Raw genomic sequence first — 18,070 nt, 5'->3', positions numbered from 1 at the left:
ACGGAAGTTGGGCTTGCCGCTCACGATGCGTGCGTTTAATGTGACTCATTACCCGCACTTAGCCCCCTACTGCCACCTCTCCTGCTCGCATGAGTAGCTGCTGTTGGCAATCGGCTTCAAAGCAAAACATCCAGTATTTTCCAGTGTTTGTCATGGACAAAACCAGCGAAAAAGCACGACATCAGCTCATTCATCTTTTTAATTGAATTTGTCTCTAATGCTGGCTGCTGCTATTATTTCGCTATCAATTTCAGGTAATGCTGGGTAACTGCGCTGTGTCACCGTATAATTTGGCAGTTGTCATATATTTGTTGAAAGTAGCGGACCACTTAAACAAATTACAGTTAGTTTGCGAAAGAAGTGAAAAATTAACCGTTACTCAATGAAATTTTGCAATTGCTGATTGGGGTATGAGTATTCAAGGTTTTGGAGGTGAAAATTGTATGTCAGGTATTTTTTAAACGACTCAGTTGAAAAAGTTAATGTCCGGCCCGGATAGCCCGCTCAGCGGCAGTGTTCAGGGTGATGGGGCTGGAACCATGCATTGCAGTGGGGCCCCACACTGTGTATAAAGCAGATGCTTCGCAAGGAGGAGAGAGTGGAATGAGAACACCTTCTTCTGGAAAGCGGATGGAATTGAATAACTTCCCTCTAGGCAACTTTTGCCTCCTTGTCGCGCTCTATACGGCACTGCAGGCTCAGAAAGCACTTGTTCAACATAGGCATAGTCTCCTGCATTAACTACCGGTTCTGCGACATGAAACTGTAAACATCAGAACACCAGATTCTGGATGGCTCAGAAACTTACAGAAGCAGGCTCCAGACCCAGGGATCACATCCCCTCAGTTATGCCCAGCAGGCTACTGGAACCACTCTAACATCTAAACTAGAAGGAATGTTCAACCTACTATTAATCGGCATTGCTGCGGAAAGCACAGCAGGAAAATCATCTGCAAGATTCCCGGCGTTAAGTGAATTCTATATAGTCGACGATGGCTTACGAGCATGGGCCTGGCCAGCGGGACTTACAACATCTATACAGACGGATCATAAATGGTTTATGGAGTGCCAACCGAAATCTATTCCTCGTTGCGATCTTAGACGAGCCTTCCAACTTGCGGAATACTGCAGACTCTTCCATTCGGAAGACGTTGGAGTCAGGAAAGCGACCGAGATAGCTGGTAACGTACAATAAAAATAAGCTCAATATAAACGTCGGTGGATCCAATAATGGAATTACCAGAAATGCAATAATTGATAACCCAAAAAGTACCATCCGTCTGTCTACCGAGTCAGTACATAAAATACAAAATTCACTAGAAACAATATACAATGATAGTTTCAAAAGGACTCTCAGACAGACGCATGAAAACACGCAAGCTTTTTACTCACGCGGTCTCGAAAGGAATGCCGGACGGCTGTTATGCTCTTAACAGGCCACAACCTATTGCCATCACATGGGAGTATATGGCCGAAAGTGCAGAGAAGTTGGCATTAGATGGAAGTTCGAATACCGCCTATGCCTGTGGCAAGAACTATCTAGAACTCGTTTCAAGTCGCTCCTAAAGTTCATAAAAAACTTTGACGTCCTGTATGAAGAATACTTATGCTCAAATTAAATTTAAATCCCATCTGGCATTACTAAAGACCAGTAGGTTTATGTATGGTGTTACATTCGGCCGGTATAACCTTACCTCGCGTGAAAGAGTAATCACATCTCGGAAATTAATATTTATATTAGACAAGATATTAGAAAGGATTGTTTAAAATAATTATTTTATTAAAAAAGAGGCTTGTCGGAGACATTCCGGTTTCCAAATAGTTAGTACAACTACCGTTAAGAAAGCAATATCGCAATGTCTTATCCAAGTTGTTATACCCAAAATGGCGATCCAAATCAGTTCTGGAGTACTCCTTCAAAAATCTTTGCTCTTACTTTGGACATATTACCTTACTAAGTCAAAGAGAGACTTTACTGACTTACTTCGCTGAACCAACTGAAACAAGCAAAGCAAACGCTTATTACACTGTGTTCTAGTGAATTTTAAATGATTTCGTACTCATTTGTTCAGTTACAGTACGTGGCGGTGCTGCTGCACGAAGTTGATGCTCAACGTACTCTCAAGTAGAATTTAATAAAACTTTATGTCGTTTCAAAGAATGTTTATGGAAATTTTTCACTTTAAGTTGAGCAAAGTAATAAATGTAAACAGGCATTCCATTGCAGCGCAAACTGGCGAAGGTGCGACAAATCCTGTGACAACGTAAAATGCCGGCAGCAAGCGACGATGATAGCAACAATTGCGTGCGAAAACAACGGCCACAGCGACACCGGTGTCTAACCGGTGCCCACCTACCTCTTGTAACTGCTTGTCTCTTCATATAGACACAAACACACCCTCACTCGCATACCCCAGTACCCACCTCGCCATTTGATCTTATTGTCCTCTGGAAGGTGAAATCGTCGTAGCTGCACTTACTAGCGCGCGAGCAGCAGGAAGTGTGGCGCGGCGAGCGTCAAGTGTAGGAGCAGCGAGGGCGGCGCTGAATAAATGACTCTAGTAAATGAGATTGGATATTAAAATGGGAGAATAACAAATTAGAAAACTTGCAAATAAATTTCGAAAAAGTTTAAGCTTAAGTGCGCAAACAACGGTAACAACAACAACTACCAGGTGCCAGAAAACACACCGCACTGTTAGATGAATTGTCACTAGGAAGCATTTCGAGGTCCCTACAAACGGTATCAGCATAGCTTGGTGCCAAATGAGCAGCGACGAGGGCAAAGTTATGCAAAAGTACTGTCATGAACCGTTAGGAGTGCAAAAGGAATTCCTAATTGCTGAGCGGAGACGTTTGTACCCCGACTACTTTCATTATTGCCGGTTGAACGCAATCATCAAACACAATCGCTGGCGTAAATGGCCTGAGAATCGTGCGGCAAAAGCTGCAACAAAACGCCAAATAAAGAAAATTTGAAGTGTTAATTTCTGCTCGTTTAATGCGCCGTTATTTTACATACATTACGTCGTCGAACTGGAGCCAGAAAAAATATACTCTCACAATACAGATTATAATAGTCTTGTTTACTTAACGGCAACACACTCGAGATAGTTAGAAGTTATGTATATGTTCTGCCCTCCCAGCGGTTGTGCGCTGGGTTTTGGGACCGGCCACGTAAAAATCGCCCCCAATGAAAAGGAAACGGAGTCTACGCCAATAAGGAAGAAGAAGATATATTAATTGATAACCCAGGGAGACCATTGAACAGCATACGAAACCATTCTTTCCATAAGCTGGTTTCAAAATTGACCTCAGTTTCGGCAATCACCTCTTCATTCGACAAAAGTTTCTTCCCGGAGAGCATTCTTTTGAGATCTGAGAAAAGGAAATAGTCGATAGTGGCCAGATCTGGCTAATACGGTGGATGCGTAAGCAATTCGAATTCATGGATTTTTGCCATTGTTTTCAAAGACTTGTCACACGGTGCATTATCTTGGTGAGACATATCCTTCTGTTTCTTTAAACGTGTTTTGGGGTGATTTGTTCACATCGGGTCACTACGTCATATAGTTGTCAAACAAAATGATCGATCAAATCCTAATTCTTGTGTTGTGAAATGTGTTATAGCTTCGGTCAACCAAAGTTTTTATGCTCCTGCAACATGTTGTTACAAAGTATATCGGTTTGTTGACCTAACGTTTGTACGTATGTCTTTAAACTATTCGAGTAGGATATAGAGTTATATATATAAATGATCAGAATGACAAGACGAGTTGATATCCGGGTGACTGCTTGTGTGTCAGTCCGTCCATTTATGTAAACTGTAACGTGTGTAAAAATTGAGACATCGTGATGAACCGTTTCTTGGCAAACTTCATAGTTTTTCGAAATCGGACTAAGCACTGAATTAAGATATAGAACAATAATTTGTCACAGGAGATCGCAGTAGCAAGATGCGCCTATGGGGTACGAAGTGTGTTCAAAGAGTATCGCAATTTTGAATTTTCGTATTCCGAATTTCGAATTTTTTGTGGCGTTATGTTGGTTCTCATGTCTCTCACTTATGCCGACAAGCTCGGCTATTTTGAATGTCATTTAATTGGTGACAGTTGCTTTGCTTGCACGTGTTTTGGATCGTCTTCGATTTTTACCTATTCAAAAAAATGGATCAAAGAACCTGTATCAAATTTTGTGTGAAAAACGAAATTAAGTGYGCGRATGCATTCCGAATGTTGATTGTGGCATACGGAGAAGCTACCTTGGACCGAAGCTACGTTTATCGGTGGTACAAAATGTCCTCAGAAGGCCGAGAAGATGTGAAAAAATTGACTTTTGCACCACGATAACGCCCCTGCTCACACATCGTAGCTTGTGTTCGACTTTTTGGCCAAAAACAACACACTAATGATGCCGCAGCCACCGTATTCCCCAGATCTGGCCCCCTGTGACTTTTTTTGTTCCCTAAACTTAAGAGGCCCATGAAAGGATGACGTTACGTTTCTCTTGACGAATTAAAGACGGCGTCCAAGGAGGAGCTGAAGAAGATAAAAAAAATGATTTTTTAAAGTAAACGGAAAACCCGTTGGCACAAGTGTGTAATATCTCTTGGGGATTACTTTGAAGGGGACAAAATAGATATTCATGAATAAATAAATAATTTTTGAAAAAAACACAAAATTCGCGATACTTTTTGAACACACCTCGTACAACTTTTGAAAAAGTGGGCATGCCTCTTCCTTTTTTTCGTTTAATTTACATGTCTTCTAAACCACTTTAAATACAATTTACGACAAATTCCCTTAGTATTACTACTGTATTCTAGACTGAAAAAATGCAAGAAATCGAAAGATAGCCCTGTCCACTACCCAAATAACGGTACTGTTAAAAACTACTAAAAGTTCAATAAATCAATTACTAAATGCGCCAGACACAATAAATTTTACACCATGATAAAAAAGTGCTTTATGGGAGCCGAGGTGAAAATTGGACGGTGGGCATGGTACCGCTCACTTTTAGGTGCAGTCACAGATCTTGGAACATACTGGACTGATTTCAAATAAACTCAGCACATATCATTCCTTTGACATTCCTGTATTATGACTACCTACTTATGACTTAAAATTGTCCAAATTGAATCAAAAGTGTTAATGGCCAGATAACATCTTTTCCCGATAATAGTATCTCTTTATCATATATGGAATGGATTCAATCGGGTCAATGGGTGTTCATCACATGTTGTTATCGTCCATGTCTCTGCACCATATAACCGATGGTGATGATGAATGATTTGTAGAATTTGGCCTTTGTTTTCCGCGAGAGAACTTTACTTCTAAATTGTCTACTCAATCCGAAGTTGCACCTGTTGGCAAGAGTTGTTCTGCATTGGATTTCGAGGCTGACATTCTGTGAAGTTGGATTTTTGGTGTTATTGTTGGTTTAAAGATAGGCGAGAATCTTCTACGACTTCGAAGTTATGACTTTCAACAATGACGTGAGAGCCAAGTAGGGAATACGACGACCGTTTGTTTGATGATTGGAGATATTTCGTCTTACCCTTGTAACTTTGAATACCTTAGGGCATTTCCTTGGCTCTTATTTTTGCAAGTTGCCAGAGTGTAAAATGTTCGGTTGCACCCGAACTTAGCCCTTCCTGACTTGTATGTCTGTATTTTCTACATGATTTCTTGTTCTTAAAAAAGTACCTTACTAACCCCAAACAGATGTCGAGAAGCGCAAATTTTGCATTTTTTTTTTTACTTTTACCGTTAACTCTTATGTGAGTTGCAGTGAATGAAAAGTGCCTGCAAGACACTAAAACAAGCTAAACCACAGCAATTGACGCAAAGTCGCAGTGAATTAATAAAATGGATAAAACGCCAATGAAAATGTTATAAAAATCCGAGCGAGTTGTGAGTCCGGCGGCAACAGCAATATGCACGCACCAATACTTGCACGTGTTGAGCGTAAGTGTATAGAGAAAAAACTAATAAGGACCACTGCAACAACAACAACATCGTTGGCTTAAAGTGGAAATAATAAAAGTGCAATAACAGCAGAACAATTCTGCAACAACACTGACTACAAATAAACATTATGCAAGTAGAAAATACAAATCTTTTCCGCTACTTGCAACATGCCACATAACGTGGAAAGAATTTGCACAGCGCAGCAAAACAGTAATAATAAATATGTATGTATGTTTTTATGTACGCAACGGAAAAAAAGTTGCAAAACTGCTGGCAGAAGAGAAGTAACAAAAGTGGCACTTAAAATAAAGACAGTGCGGTCGGACGAGGGATGAAACAGCAAGCGAAGAAGAAGCGAAGTGGCGGCGGCGGTGCAGAAACACTGCGAATCAAAGCCAAAAACAATTGCCACAATTGCAATAGAATCGTCGTTAATTACGCTGGTCTGGTTGCTGGTTGGAAGTTGACGAAGTCCGTGACTACGTGGCGCGAGGAGATGGGTCCGGCCAAATTGAAGTGTTTGGGGTGCATTAGTGGCGCGAAATTAAAAACACAGCTGTGGATAGGGTGTAGCAGCAACGCATGAGAAACAAGCTGCCACATGGATATGCGCTATACCGTTAGCAACAGACGCAAATATATGTATGCATGTATGTATGTGTGTAATTATGTGGCACGCTTATCCAAACCAAAGATATTCCAATACTTATACATATGTATGTATGTATCAGCATAGTTGGTGCTGTGTACGAGCGATAGTCACATCGTGATGCAATAAGTGGCAAGGGGCTGTGCCCTTTAATATACATATTACGCTGGCACGGCCGAGTGAGGTTGACGTAGGCGGTGTGAATGCGGTACCATAAGCAGATCGCTGCCAAGCTTTGGTTAACTTGCTTTGTGCCCGGCGACGCAGAAGTAGCAACAAAGTGTAATAAAATAATAAAAGCAAGATATCAAGAATGAACAACAAGGCCACCAGAGTACGGAACACAGCAGGGTTGCCATGCTCAAGTCTTTAACGACTAGCAAAAGCGTTTCTAAATTTTTAATATAGAAGCAGTGATTAAATCAAGGTGATTTTATAACCAAATGTTATATTGTTTGACTCGATAACGATTTAATTGGGATATCGTTTTAAAGCAAGTTGGCGAAGGATCGATGGGTAAGCAAGCCACTCTTGTTGTACGGTGCTTATGTGTGTTGAAGCGCTGTCAGCAAAGTCTCATGCAGAAAAGCAATTATAGCGATTTCTTTTTCTCTGCCTAACGGGAGCGCTAAAGACCACTCTGACGGCAGCTATAGAAACGTTACTCAACCTATTATCAACTGGCATTGATCTGGAAAGCTCTGAAACAAAATCAAGTAGATGGCTTGTTCACAAGAACCTGCGCGAGTAGCTCAATAAGTGGGGGTTGGTGGATAAAATAGACCACATACCATCACACTTCATTTGGGAAGGAGAGTTTCAAGTCGCACCAAGCGAGGGTAGATGATGCAGTAGCAGGCGACCAAACAGCGGAAATATCAACAGACACCAGAATCTGCTACTCGAAGCTGGACTTCAGACGACCCTTCAAACTTTTTGAATATTTCAATATCTTTCAGAAGAAAACCTAACAATGCTAGAAACAATATAACCAAAATCAATGCAAACGTTGATAGCCAAGCGGTAACTGAGATAATAATCACACATCGCATTAGGTCCTAGTATGTCCTTAGAAGCAGGAAGAAAGTACATGCAGTGGCTACAGAGTTTCAAAGATCCCGAAAATGCCTGCCAGATTTTTACTTATACGGTCTCGAAAGGATGAAACGGTCGTTGTCGTAATGACATGTTTTCACATGCGAGCCGGACGGGCATAATTAACGACAATACAAGCAGAAGGTGCGGTGAAAGTATGTATCAGTTCTAATTAAAATGATTATTACTAAAGACCAGTAAGCCTGTATGCCATGACGTTTGGTAATTATAAGAAAACGTCTTATTTAAAACATCCTTGACTGCTCAAATTGAAGTTTTTGTATGGAAAATCCTTTTTATTTGAAAGGATATCTCCACGATATTCATCACGGATTATTATCAAAGGTAACGGTACAATTTTAGGACAAATTGTTTAGGATGAGACCGCATAACACTATTAGAATAGTCATAACATTGCGAGTAACTGGAGTGTTTTATCCATCCGGATGACGGAACTTATAGAGTTTGGTCCTTGTTCATCGAGAGAGGACTTTAATTTTTAATTGCATATTCTATCCAAAGTAGCAGCTATTGGCAAGAGTAATACTGCGTTTGATTTCGATGCTAATTCCAAGATAGACGAAATTATCTACGACTTCGAAGTTATGACTGCCAACAGTGACTTAGACTCAAGTCGCGATTACGGCGACTGTTTTTTTTTATGACTGAATTTATTTTCTCTTGCCTTCGTTCACTACCAGACCCATTTGCTTCACTTCTTTATTCAACCTGGAAAAAGCGGAATGGGGATGGTGCAATGTGTAGCAGTATACGCAAGTGAAGAAACCAGAAACGATTCTTTGACATATGGCTCAAGCAGCTCACGACTTCCGGTCTTAGATTAAGTACGCTCTGGGTAGCCATAAAATATCTGTTTGAAGGCGAGCTGAAGTGAGAAGGAGATAACTCCCTTTTACAGGCTTGTGCGCTGGGCCCGCCACGTACAAAAAATAAAAAAAATAAAAAAAAACACCCCCAGTGAAAGGAACAAAAGAGCCTCGGAAAAAATTTATATACATAGAAAAAATTTGTAGAAGTTGAACTATTCGAATATACGACAAAGCCGGGTTAACCGGATATTCGAAAATAAGCTGTTAATCGATTAGCCAACGGCTTATGCCTACACGGATATTGCCAACCGAATATTATTATCCTTAATTACTCGATTAGTCGAATACCAAGAGCTCTAGAGGAAAGCTGGAGAAGTTTTGTCTTACATCCACAAGCGAAACAAAAGGCACTTGTAATATTACATAACTGAGCCAAACGTTTTCAGTAGAATATCATTTGGCAACCCTATTTGTAGGGACAAGCATACAAAGTTTGAATGGGGAGAGAATTGGCTGTTATGCTGGAGCTGGCGAGCTAAGAGACTCATTAAAATGCAGTGCGAGATAATAAGCGTTTTAATTAAATATTTAACAAGAATAAGTTTATCGCAACAAAAACAATAAGAACAACACAAGTAACAAAACAGCGAGAGTGAAACAATGCAAGAGGAAAGTTAAGTAAAAATGTCGGAGGCGCTACAGCTAGCAGCTTTGGCTCTTGGCTTCCGACTGTCGTGGTGGCTTCTTTTAAGCAACGCTACTTTGATTGTTGTTGGTTGGTTGGTTACATGTCGGCGGCGTCGAGGCATGCCGAATTTAAGTGGATGTGCTGCTCCATGCATGCGCAAGTGAATTTGCCGGGAATATTTGTGTGCGTGTGGTCACAAATTCAGTATATGTATATGCAAATATATATAGCATATATGCGTAAGTATATAAGTATATATGTATATATGTATGTGTGTATGAATATGTATATATGATAATATTTTACATTTACATAGTTGCAACGTGTGTGTGGTTGTTTGACCAAGTGCTGGCTGGCTGCCGCTCGTGGCAAGCCAAAATCTTGCTGCTGTTGAGACACTTACAAACACACACATGTCTATTGTTGTTGTTGGTGTTATACAAGCATTTTTGTCATTTTGAGAATTTTTGCATGTTCACCGAAAGTGAGGGAGTGTATGAGAGTCAATACATACATCTATACATTTATATGCTAGAATTTGTGTTCCAATGTGTATGTGTGTTTGTGTACGGCGAGCATCTCCGAGTGTGTCATTAAGAAAATGAAGCTCACAACAGTTTGCCATCAAGCAGCCAACCCCATACTCACCACAAATGCATTTGTAGTATTGAAATTTCGCTGCAACCACTAACATGAATGAAACAAACATGAAACAGCATGTGCATTAGGGTGAGTCATAAAACTCGAATATTTTCCTCGCTTGGTGCCCTGAAAAATAGGTTTTCAGATATTTATAAGAAATATTTTTTAAATATGTCTCCGGATCGAAAACCCACCAACCATATCGGCAATGTTGTGACGGACGAAAGACATGTCTCCAGTGTTTTGTATATGCAAATGCTCCCAGGTCCTAACATCGACTAGGACCACTAACATCTTACAGCCGTGAAACGCACCCGCCTTTGTGTAGCAAAAAAAACACGTGAACAATTACAAGTAAAGTTCGACGTCGAGAAGCTGCAACCGAAAAATTTTCTACTCGACTTGCACTTCTCTCAGAGCACTCGTCAACAACTTGGTGTAAGGGAACTGTGGGCATCTCAAACTCCTATACGCATTTGCAGACAAAAAACGAGAGAGGCCGAAGTGTGTGAAAGCGAAGAGCTTGTCAAGCTGGCGGAAAAGGGTAATTCTGGCAGATTCTACGAAAAGATGCGGCGACTAACAGAATGTTTCCAGACCGAATCATACTCTTGTATAACCCCTAGAGGTGATCTAGTAACCGATGCCCAGAGCATACTAAAATTATGGAGGGAGCACTTCTCATCTTTGCAATGAGAGTATAACACAAATAAATGGTGAACCCGATACCCCAATCGATGAAGAGGGAGCGGACGTTCCATTGCCCGATCAAAAGAAGTTAGAATATGTATGTATTACTTGTCTGAAGAACAACAAAGCGGCGGGGCCCGACAGATTGTCGGCTGATCTATTCAGACACGGCGGCAAGAAAAGATAAGAAGCATGCATCAGCTTCTTTGTAGAATGTGGTCGGACGAAGGCCTGTGCGACGATTTAAGTGTATTTTGCCCCATCTACAAAATGGGAGACTCCACAATCTGCGCCAACACCTGTAGTAGCAGCTCCAACGCAGACTAACTCTTGCAAAAGATGCTACTTCGGACTGAGTAGGCAATTGAGAAGTAAAGTCCCCTCTTGACGAACAAAGACCAAATTCTATAAGTCACACATTATTCCCGTCCGGCTATATAGCATGGACGATGACAACATCAGATTAGTCGACGTTACGAGTTTTTAAGAGAAGGTTTATGGCTCATTGTGCAATGGCAACGGCGAATATCGCGAACGATGAGCTGTACGAATTATATGACGACATTGACATAGTTCAGCGATGCAAGAGACAGCGGCTGCGCTGCCTAGATCATGTCTTCCGAATGGACGAAAATACTCCAATTCTGAAAGTATTCGACGCAGTACCCGAGAGAGGAAGTGGAGGAGGAGGAAGACCCCCAACTCCGTTGGAAGGACCAGGTGGAGAAGGACCTGGCTGCACTTGTTTCTGGAATTGGCGCATTATTTAAAAAAAAAAAAAACAAAAAAAAAAAAAAAAAACGACTGGCATGCTGTTGTTATATCGGTTCTAATCGCGCTTTTGTACCACCCTATTGTTTTTGTATGTGTGGACGCAGTGGTGTTTATGTTGCTTTGGTTGAATTTAAATGTTCCTAAAAGTATACGCTGCAAGTTAGTTGATTGAATTTTAATTAAAGTGGCTCTTAAAATTCAGTGCATTCCGCAGCTGGCTACTGAAAGTGTCTTCAATGATAAAAATTCCTTGCAACATTTTAAATATAATAAAATTAAGTAAAATTAAGAAAGTGTTGCAATAATGAAGTAGCACAAAATATATGCACGAATATGACACACACAAAAGAAACTTTGTTCTTGTTGTTGATGTTGTTGCCTCCGAAAAACCACTCGCTGCTGACGTCGGCATTATAAATGAAAGGAAATGAGCATTTATTATCCTATTAACAATTGCAGTCTTATCAAAGTGCGTGCAGCAGCCGAGGAAGCCGAAGCCGAGAGCGAAGAAGAAAACACCGAAAGTATGGAAAGTGTGTGCAAAGTGTAGCAAACAATGAGCCAAACAACAATAACAAATTAATGCCAACTTGGTTGCAGGCGAGCAAAGTCATTGACGGCATTTGACGAGCCTTATTTTAGCTTGCCACACTTTCATATTCACTGTAGACGTAGTGCCACGCACTCTTAAACGCATTGAGGGGTGTCAAACGAAGGCGTGCTGCTTGTGGCAAGTGTTGTGTTGTTGACGATGACAATTCGAAGTTAAATTAATAGAATTCATCAAGGAGACACAGGAATTGCGATGCTCAAACTTATGAGAATTAGACATTCAAAGCTTTCTTTTCATAAATACTGTTATACATAAGTACATATGAATTACATAAAGTTTGATGTGAAAAGAGACAGTTGAAGATGACTTTTGCCGAAATGTCATTTGAAAGTTTTCAATTGTCGCATTGATATACGTCAACCGTCGGAATGGAAGCTGAAGTATAGAACTGAACCAAAAATTAATGCTAAAATAAGTATTTATGAAATAGGAGGTTTTTTTTTTATATAGCAGGAAATATCGAAAGCCGGAGTGCGGGAATTTAATACCGTTAATCCTAGCCTACTCCAAACATATGTCTCTCCCATAGGACCACTGGAAAAAGCATTACGTCATGGGAGAGAAGAAGACTATTAAGTCTCAACTACATATTGTACGGACTGACTGACGCCTAATCTGTTGTAAATGCCTTAGTCTTGTCTTAATTAGCCCCGACAGCTTTCCGTTTAACAGAGGACTCGCTCAGACGTGGAGTAAAATTTTTCACCGTGAGACTACCTCCAAGTGTCGTTTTCAGAGTCTTATGGCGATATTTGTATAGGTAGCTTCTAAAGCTATCTATCCATGAATGTATGTCCGGAATCAGTCTGTGGATCCAACATCCTTTACATGAAGTTTGCCACCGTTTCTGCCACATTGCGATGCTTTTGATTCTTTTTTACTGCGGCAGACGCCTCTAATCAGCTATATATTATCGGGAATTCATCTCACTGGATGTCAATTGGTGTCATACTGGCTAATGCGCGTATTGCAGAAAGCCTATACACTGCGTTAATTGGTCTAGCGCCTGTATTCATATTGGAGTCGCATATAGTATAACTGATCTCATTAGCTTATAAAAGATCGTCGGCTGGAACGTGCACAGCATTTATTTGCCATCATTCTATATAAGGCATCCTTCACATCCAGGGTTATTAGCGTGCAGTATTTTTTGTAGCCCCTTCCCATCTTATTGCACATTTCGCGGTATCAATTACTTTTCTTTGGCAATAGTGGATCTTATTTTTTAATCGCTTTCTTTCTTTATCCGACTTGTCTGTTGTCCTTTGGAAATTATTAAACAGCATGGATGCCGATAGAGTAATACGCTTTTAGAACCGCCAAAACCAGGGTGAGACCATTCTTACTGAGGGAAAAAGCTCACTGGATCTCATGCGATCAATGTTGGGCCTAAGGGATATTGCGAGAGCACATGAAGTAATTGTAGGTTAAGTTCCCGCGGTATGCAGCTACGCAGTAGTACAATAAACGAGGAGAGGGGAACCTGATCTCTCAGGATAGCGCAGCTAAAGTACACTTTCTTCCCAGCTCATTAGTTATATAGTAGTCTTATTACAAAGTAATTCGATGCTACTGATAACTTGGTTATATTTTCCATAAGCAGCCCTGAACGTTGGGTTAGTGTGCTCAAGGTTAGTATCGTCAGGAAATATAAAGCTATCGTAGGAGAAGAAGCAACTTCGGAGTGAAAAACACTACAAAAGTCAGGCAGTCAAAAACGGAAGTTGTTAGAGAGTTCCTGACAATGTACCCCTCCACCAAGCTTTTACCTGTCGGTAAAGAAGCTCACTACACCTCTTCTCCTATGCTTTCTACCCACCCACAAATCCATAGCAAGTATGTGGGCACAGTAAAAGGCGCCAGAGTTTGGTTTGGCGATTGCACGATCCAAAAGAACCGGTATAAAGTCAAAGTGAGTAAAATTTTCCTACGAACGGATTTTCCTACGGACTTAGTGATATGAGTTTAAATCGAGATTTATATTCATCCTATTGCAACAAGCTTCTATGGAAGCGATTAACTTGTCTAGTTCAGTACTGTATTTTGTCTGGAGCCTATCGATGGTGAGCTTTCATTGAAAAATGAAATTCAGAACCTGAAAGACTGGGCACTCTTGAAACTTTTATGTGTTGAAAAGTCTTACAGAGGAAGTATCAGTTTATTTTATTCTTTATTTAAATTATTTATTTTTTTCGAGCTCCATCATTGCACCTTACAGTAAATTTTTCAGATTATACAAACTGACGACTCTAATATGAATTATAAGATATGTGTTTTATTCCTCAACTAAATAGTTTTTATTTTATATACCTTTGCAGGGGTTTCGGCTTCATAACATTCAGTGATCCAGCCAGCGTAGACAAGGTTCTCACACAAGGTACTCACGAACTAGACGGTAAAAAGGTAAACCATTACTTCGTTCAAATACTTATTTTACACTTACACTTTTTTTACAATAATATTGTCACACATTAATTTATCTATATATGAGCTAATTATTTCGCGATTCAACTCAAAGACCCTAGAATAAAATATAAATATTTATTATATATAATAGAAAAAGTATATAAAGCGTGATCCATTGATCCATTGAGGTTCTCTTCTTCATCTCAGATGGTCCATCGGTTGAGTAAAATTTTCGATGACTCGTTCGAGCCGCTGGTAACTAGAGAATGACAAGCGTGATGTTTTACTTTAAGGCCTGACTTGAAGCGGGGTTGTCCGCATTGATTTTAAACTTTAAATATCCCTCAATAAATCCATTGACTGATGCGATGCGTGAGAAGTGACACCGTCTTATTGAAATCAAATGTCATTGGCGAGTTTCAATAGCAGACATCAAATAGTCGGTCATCACGGTCGCCGTTACTCTCTCCGGCACTATTTTTGAATGACCGATGATGTCACCGGCTCATAAACGACACCTAACTGCTTAAGGTTATTCTTCGTCCTAAATGCGTCAATTTTGCCCATATACCCATTGAGTCAGAAAGGACCTTCAGCGTTGAACAAAATTGGTCTCGAAAACTTTGGATTTTATTGGAACTTTTCAAAAGCCCATAAAGCGATTTCTCTTAATAAGGTCGAGCGGCTTCAGTGGCACAAGCTGTATTTTCTACGCTTTCAATTTAAGATCTGCGACCGCTGCCAAATCGGCTCTCAATTAAACAATTTAAAAAAAAAAAATGGTTAAAATCAGACCACTATAGCGTTTGACTGTCAGAGAACTGATCAATCAAATTCAAGTTCTTGTGTGACAAACTTTTTTATTTGCTGAGGTGTTTTATGAAGACCCATTCACATTCTTAGAGAACTACTGTATTTCAAATTCAACTTCACTCACTTACTGCTGTTCTCTCTTATTGACTTTGTAATTGTTGTCTATGTATACATATATACTTGATATATGTACATATGCATATGTAAGTGACATAAATATTTTTCTATTTTCTGTCACTAGTAAATACATATGTATGTACGTGATATTCACTCGCATTAACTTAATTACACAGGATTGACGCAGTCGCGAATGAATTCAAAGTTCGCTGGCAGTAGCCACGCGACTCCCCATCCAAGCTACGTATGCTAGTAGTGCGATTTGTGATGTTCAATTTCCGTTTGTTTGAAATTTGCGCTTTACAATTTTATTAAATTTTTTTTACGGCGGCTCTTCGGCTGAAAAGCGCGATGTAATAGTGAGATTTCATGCCATTTCCTCTTTAAAGTGTATTTTTTCTCGCTGTTGGTGTGGGCTGTACTTTCCCCGGCATGCCGCACATAACCTACTGCAAACATTAGTAAAGCAGCATCAATATTGCCCAAACATTTCCAATTATTTGCTATTTTCATTCATTTTCCATTTCGGTTCGTTAAACCTGTTTGCCAAATAGCCGAATAGGCACTGTACTGCAAAAAATAACGCTACATATTTAACAATTCTAATTCAATAACTTAATTACAGTTATTTGATTAATTTTACTAAAGGTTATGTTAGATTCTATTGGCTGGCTGTCACGCCATATATAGACCTACTGATCCTTAGTAATGGCAGTTAGAGGTTCAACACCTCAACGCTTTTTCTTAAGTGCGCAACTTTAAATTTAATTTTGGTGCTTCATATTATCTCTTCAACTTCGGTGCTCCTAGATATTTAAAAAAAGTTTTAAATAATGCTATATAGAACCATAGGAGGTGTTCCAGAGCCTCTCTCAAACCTACTTGCCTCCACTTACTGCATGTATCGTCATTACTTCTACCCATCCGGATCGCATTTGATGCCTGTAGGCTTTGATCTGTGACTAGGCCCACAACCATCGTGCAGTTCTGACGAGATCATGTGGTAAAAAGCAGACGCGTTTTTCTTCGGGACTCTTGTAAATGAAAGCTTTCCATCTCGCTCTCATCCATCTGCTAACCCTTTCGGAAATTTCATGTGCTGGTTCGTAAGACAGACGGATAGTATTTGTGATATTTGTGGCAATATCAGTCATTTCATTTCCCAGAATTCCTTTCCGGACTGGAACCCATAATACTCACTATATGCAGTCACATTCCGGCAGCCACTACATCTAAAGCTTCTAAGAACATTTTTTATTGGAATGCGATTTGAAATTATTGCTTTAATTGCTACATATATATATATTTTAGTATATATTGCTCCTTTTAATGCTCTTTTCTCAGCCGGTGGGCTTCCGCTGGAAGATACTCTGGTATTCCGGAAGCTTGAAGGATCGCCTTGTACCCAGCTCCAAGTAATAGATTCCAGCTCTCACTCTATTAGCCATTTTGGAACCTTCTGCAAAGATTTTGTAAGTTCAGCTGTCGACTGTTGCATACTCCTGCAATAGCAGTGAGGGTATGTGATCTACTTTATCCACCCACCCCCTACTTATTGAGCTCTGTCCGAAGGATCTTGCTGTCAAAGCTATATGGTAGAGGGTGAGGTGCAAAGATCCAGACACTTTCTTCACCATATCGGCAGTTTTACCTTTGGCGAACCAGGAGACCTTGCAAAAAGCTATAGTTGCCGACTCCATGCGCTGTAAGCACAAATGCGCTTTGTCTTCTTATGATCTATTAGATAGGAGCATTATGTAGGCAACACAACCGAATGGCGCTCTGAACTGTTCAAGTGAGATCCCTGATAGAATCGACCTTGTCTAATGTTTTTTTCAGCGTATAGTTCGCTGTCTGCGAAGTGGTGATTCAATGTTTTATTTTTTTTTTTTTCATGTTGGAAACGAATATTCAAAGTATAACGCTCGAAAACTCGATTTCTTAATAACTTACAAATTCAATTCAAAATACTTTTTGCAGTGTACGTTTACATCACACTCATTTCAGCTTAGTGGTCGGCTCATTGGCCAGTTGGCCGTCACTCGGGATATCAAGCCTAGAAACGTGGTCTGTCTTCCCCAACCTCACTCCCTTTTAGTTCAGCTACAATTTTGTATGTATGAATATACGAAATGTGTTGTTGTATGTGTGTGTGTCGCGTTCACTCAACGCTGATTAGTTTTAGCTTTAATCTCGAAATCGATTTCGCTGATGCCCGAATCTGGCAGGAAATTATCGTCCAGTTGCAATTGAGCTTTGGCGTTCTACCTGGCGAGCGCTACTATGTCACCCTCGCTCCCGGCCTCACTGGCACCACGCATTGCGTTTGTATGTCAATCGCGCGTTCTCCGATTTTTTTTTATATTCGACTATATTTCAATTTATATTTGTTATTGTTGCAATACAATTTCACTTCCCCAATACTATACTAAATATAGAATCCATATTATGGATGTATGTATGTATGTATTGAAGTATATATAAAGCTCTAGACGTTTGTCACCCAGTTGGAGCATATAATTTACTATTGCTGCTTTTAATTTACTTCGCTGTCGATTCAAGGACACGAAGATCTTCGCACTGATAAGCGGAGCCATGCAGTTCAACTTGAATTGGCAATTGGCTACAGCAGCTAGTTCATTTATGCAACATCACGCCTCGGCGTCTTAAAGTAGCGTCCGACGTGGAAATAAGCTGAAACCTCTGTTTTCGTGGATGAAATAGGATATCGTTTATATATGTACACTTACATATTATATAAATACATTTATATGCATAATCAAA

The 18,070-nt window shown here is 40.1% G+C and overlaps 1 protein-coding gene across 12 annotated transcripts in view; it reads left to right on the top strand.

Annotated features, from left to right (window-relative positions):
- The window catches only part of LOC108964976 (RNA-binding protein Musashi homolog Rbp6), a 416,168-nt gene that overhangs the window by 125,271 nt on the left and 272,827 nt on the right, over positions 1-18,070 (top strand). For all 12 annotated transcript variants that reach the window (XR_001993067.1, XM_018927145.1, XM_018927119.1 and 9 more), the window contains exon 5: positions 14,269-14,353. Coding sequence is in view for 11 of the 12 variants with exons in the window: in XM_018927145.1 (XP_018782690.1) it covers positions 14,269-14,353 (85 nt within the window). In the remaining variant the exon portion in view is untranslated. The remainder of the gene's footprint in view (positions 1-14,268; positions 14,354-18,070) is intronic.

Source organism: Bactrocera latifrons, unplaced genomic scaffold (assembly GCF_001853355.1).
Source record: "Bactrocera latifrons isolate USDA-ARS-PBARC rearing strain unplaced genomic scaffold, ASM185335v1 scaffold_1, whole genome shotgun sequence".
Classification (NCBI taxonomy): domain Eukaryota; kingdom Metazoa; phylum Arthropoda; class Insecta; order Diptera; family Tephritidae; genus Bactrocera; species Bactrocera latifrons.
The sequence above is the reverse complement of the archived record's forward strand: the minus strand, read 5'-3'. Positions and strand labels throughout refer to the sequence as shown.